The following is a 4471-nucleotide window of genomic DNA, read 5'->3' as shown; positions in this document are numbered from 1 at the left end:
CATTAGGTCAGGAGTTCAAGACCAGCCTGGCCAACATGGTGAAACCCCGTCTCTACTAAAAATACAAAAATTAGCTGGGCGTGGTTGCGGGCACCTGTAGTCCCAGCTATTGGGCAGGCTGAGGCAGGAGAATGGTGTGAACCCAGGAGGCGGAGCTTGCAGTGAGCTGAGATTGCACCATTGCACTCTAGCCTGGGCGAAAGAGCGAAACTCCATCTCAAAAACAAAACAACAAAACAAAAAAATCCTCCAAAAGAAAATCTTACACACCACAGATTAGCACCGAACGCGCCCACGAACACCTTTGAATGGACAGTGGTCATGGGTGCTGGAAATTCCTGTGACTGCAGTCATAGCAATAATCTGAGGAGCCCAAAGTATGAAATATGAAAGATCCATTTTCTTCTTTAATGAGCTGTAAATTGAAGGGGAGAAGACTGTGTAAAATAAATATTCTATGTATTGCGTGACCCAGAATGTGAAAATGATGACAGAGCCATTTTTCTAACTGGGCAACATTTGGAATTGTCCAAAAATGTATTAAAGGTAGCTATCTCTTTAGGAAATTCAATTTTATAGAATTCATCAGTATCTTCTAAGGAATAGAAGACTGATCTGCAGTTATTCTAAAAAGGTTGACTTATTTTTACTGAATTTCACGGACAATATAGCTTTTTTTCTCTTGTGGTTTCATAAAAGGGAAGAACAACTGGAATTTATTAAATATGCCAAGCGGCTTCTGAGACTTAACTTTCTCTGTAGTGTTGTCCATTACAAAAGAAGAATTAGGCTGGGCGTGGTGGCTCATGCCTGTAATGCCAGCACTTTGGGGGGCCAAGGCGGGGAGATCACTTGAGGTCAGGAGTTCGAGACCAGCCTGGCCAACATTGTGAAACCCCATCTGTACTAAAAATACAAAAATTAGCCGGGAGTGGTGGCTGGTGCCTGTAGTCCCAGCTATTCAGGAGGCTGAGGCAGGAGAATTGCTTGAACCTGGGAGGCAGAGGCTGCAATGAGCCGAGATTGTACCACCGCACTCCAGCCTGGGTGAAAGATCGAGACTCTGCCTCAAATAAATAAAATAAATAAGTAAATGAATAAAAGAAAAACTAGAAAGGATAGCAAATTAGGAAACAGAGAAAATCAATGTCCATAATTCAACATCAAAGACATCATAACTAACATTATAATAGATTTGCTTATAGGTTTTTTTTTTTTAATTAGTAACAAGACACTTATTGAAAACTTATGGTTTTTGAGACTCTCTATGTATACCTCTGTGACTAAATATTAGATTTTTTTTCTCTTGCCTTCCTTAGGGGTAATATTGGGTACCTGAAATTGTACCCTATGGGTAACTCAATAACTTTTAGCTGTAGTACAAGAACCTGTTTTCACCTGCCTTTTGCTGTCAGCCAACCATTATAGGAATGGTCTACAGTTCACCAACCAAGATATTTTCCTTGCAAGCACATTTTTTTAAAAAAAGCCAGAATTTGACATAAAAATAGGTATTTGGAGAAAGAACATGAAGAAGGAGACAATCAGAAGAATGGGATTGCACGGAGACATCCTTGTAGAAGAAATGCTACAGGGAGGTGCATGTCTCTCAGAACACTCTTACCCACCTACAGGGTTGCCTCCAGGTATCTAAAGCTCAGTCTATCCTTGACACAAAAACCCTGCCCAGTGGAGTGGGTAGGTGCGTGGTGTGCACTCACCTGGGTAATGTACTGGGCGATGATGACCAAACTGACCAGCATGCTGATGTTGGCCAGCATGGAGAAGATGGTCAAGATCCTGAGGTTCCGGATGAGGACCAGCAGCACCAGGAAGGGCAGGAAGGAGAGCATGTAGAGTCGCGAGTCCATGGTGGGGATCAGAATCACCGTCTCATTGGAATGGCAGTTGTTGGTTGTGCTATTAACAGCTTCCACTACCTGAGGAAGGAATGGGAGAAGCAAAAAGGGGAGATGATGACTCTTCCAACCTCATGGTTGACTCAGTGCCTTGCCCCTAATCAAATTCCCTCACAATGAATGGGAGTGTCCCACAGTGCCAAATCTCACAGTGAGTTAGGGTGAATTTAGAACTTCTTCTGAACCCTCTGCACCATACTACCTCAGAAGAGGCTGAACAGGCTGGTCGCAGTGGCTCACGCCTGTAATCCCAGTACTTTGGGAGGCCGAGGCAGGTGGATCACTTGAGGTCAGAAGTTCGAGACCAGCCTGGCCAATATGGTAAAACCCCATCTCTACTAAAATACAAAAATTAGCCATGTGTGGTGGCACACGCCTGTAATCTCAGTTACTTGGGAGGCTGAGGCACAAGAATCGCTTGAACCTGGGAGGCGGAGGCTGAGGCACAAGAATCGCTTGAACCTGGGAGGCAGAGGTTGCAGTGAGCCAAGATCACACCACCACACTTCAGCCTAGGCAACAGAGTAAGGCCCTGTATCCAAAAAAAAAAAAAAAAAAAAAAAAAAAGTTGTACAAATAGTTAAAAAATAAGTGTAATACCAAATAAATAACTGGATTCACAGTGGCTATTTGTTACCTTTTAGCAACTAGTGTCCATTTCTCCTGATACCAGTTTGATTTTGGTGAGTTCTCTCTTGTCATTGAATGCAGTGTTGGAGGACTGTAAATCACAGTCATGTGGCAGAGCTAGGGGATTGATTAGCCTTTGGCTCAAGCTGGGGCATTCAGACCCTCTTCCAGGAGTCTGAATGTAAACCTAAAGCATAGGGACCTAAGGACGGACTAGAAAAGGGTAAAGATGAATTCCAATAGTGGATTCCTGAGGAGGCTGCTCATTAGTTCTACCATCTACATCCTCCTCGCTACCCTGGCTCCTGTTCTTCCCTCAGACCTGCTTTTTAATTTAGTGGAAGGTAATATCCTTCCATGGAACTTATTTTCTGCTTAAATTCCCTCAGAATTGTTTTTTTTTTTTTTTGGGTATAACCCAAAAGCTCCATCATTTACTGTTTCCTAATTAACACATACACTTACTGATTCCTAATTGGTACAATACTGGCATTTTAAATAAAAAACTCTTTCTTGTGTAGATTGGACCATTTGTTGCAGAACATTTAGTAGCCCTGGACCCCACCCAATGAAAGCCATGAGCATCCCCAATTACTGTGATAAACAAGAAGCCATCCCCCACTCCCCCACACAATATAAATACCCCCTTGTAAAGTCAGGGGTAGGTGGATGCTACCACCCTCCATTTAAAGTCAGCATGACCTAACTGATACCGTCTTATTGGACAAGCAATACAAATCACTGCAGAACAATTAGGAACTAGACTTTAGCAGGAGGAAAATGTAAATACATTGATAATCTCAGTACCAAGATGCTAACATCTTGGAAGATACTCATCTATATATTTTCTACACAATATCACAAATTACATATATTATACACATTCTTTTTATTTTACAAGACTTCAATCATAGCATTCACTTTTTTTTTGAAATGTCCCTTGCACTTAACAATACACCGTGGATACATAAATGAATCATTTAGGTATTGATTTTTTCTGATTCCTCACTACAATCAGAAAAATAACTGGAACATTAGCTAGGTACTCAAGGCCCTCCATAAATGGTCTCTATCAAACCTTCAAAGTTTCTTCCTCTCCCATGACCTACTCTTCCTCCTGTAACCAATTGTATTGCTTCTCCTGGGCAATCCCATAAGTTCTGCCTCCTGGTTTTCACTGATTCCTTCTCCCACCTTGGCTGCCACCACTTTTTTTCTCCAACCTGTCAGTACGCAGCTCAGATGCACCACCCCCCTGGAGGACGCTTTCCCTGCTCCAGTGATCTCTGCAATGTAGTTTGCACCCTGACCTCATGTTGTTGTTGTTAGTGGCATCCTGGCCTGGCACCAAAATATCATATTGATATTTAACTTATTAGGTTTTAGAACACACTCAACTTGGCCTGTAAACTCCTTGATACAGTGTTTGCCTTGATAATAAATGCAGATGATAAATAAATGCAGATAATAATAATTGTAGATGGTGAGTATAGGTCTGTACATGTCAGATTGCTTTCTAAAGAGCAATCTGGCAATGTTTTAAGAGCCTTCAAAACAATCAAACTCTTTGACTCAGTAATTTTACTTTAAGAAACATTAAGGAAATAAAGAAGTGCACAAAGACCTTTGTGCCAGCCAACAGATTATAGTAGAGAAACAAAGGGAAATAAGGGAAATGTCCAGCAACACAAGATTGATTAGGTTATGATCAATCTGTGTGATGGAATATTATGAAACTATTAAAAATTACATGACAAAATGTAAGGATATTGCAAAATGCTGACCAGTTAAGGTTACATTAAATTATAACCATGAATAATTGGATTAAGAGTAATTTTATTTTATTTTGTTTTCTGTGCAGAAGAAATACAGCATAGGTTTAAGAACTTGAGCACTGTTGTCAGAAGGCCTGGGTTTTAAAC

The 4471-nt window shown here is 41.1% G+C and overlaps 1 protein-coding gene across 1 annotated transcript in view; it reads right to left on the bottom strand.

Annotated features, from left to right (window-relative positions):
• The window catches only part of SLC36A2 (solute carrier family 36 (proton/amino acid symporter), member 2), a gene marked incomplete at its 3' end in the record, with an annotated part of 39602 nt that overhangs the window by 18380 nt on the left and 16751 nt on the right, over positions 1–4471 (bottom strand). Inside the window, exons 5-6 of the mRNA XM_011985407.1 lie at positions 2711–2762; positions 1722–1940 (exon numbers count right to left, since the gene is read on the bottom strand). Coding sequence (XP_011840797.1) covers positions 1722–1940; positions 2711–2762 — 271 coding nt within the window. The remainder of the gene's footprint in view (positions 1–1721; positions 1941–2710; positions 2763–4471) is intronic.

This window comes from Mandrillus leucophaeus, unplaced genomic scaffold, assembly GCF_000951045.1.
Source record: "Mandrillus leucophaeus isolate KB7577 unplaced genomic scaffold, Mleu.le_1.0 Scaffold282, whole genome shotgun sequence".
Classification (NCBI taxonomy): Eukaryota; Metazoa; Chordata; class Mammalia; order Primates; family Cercopithecidae; genus Mandrillus; species Mandrillus leucophaeus.
This window is presented reverse-complemented; position numbering and strand designations above follow the sequence as displayed.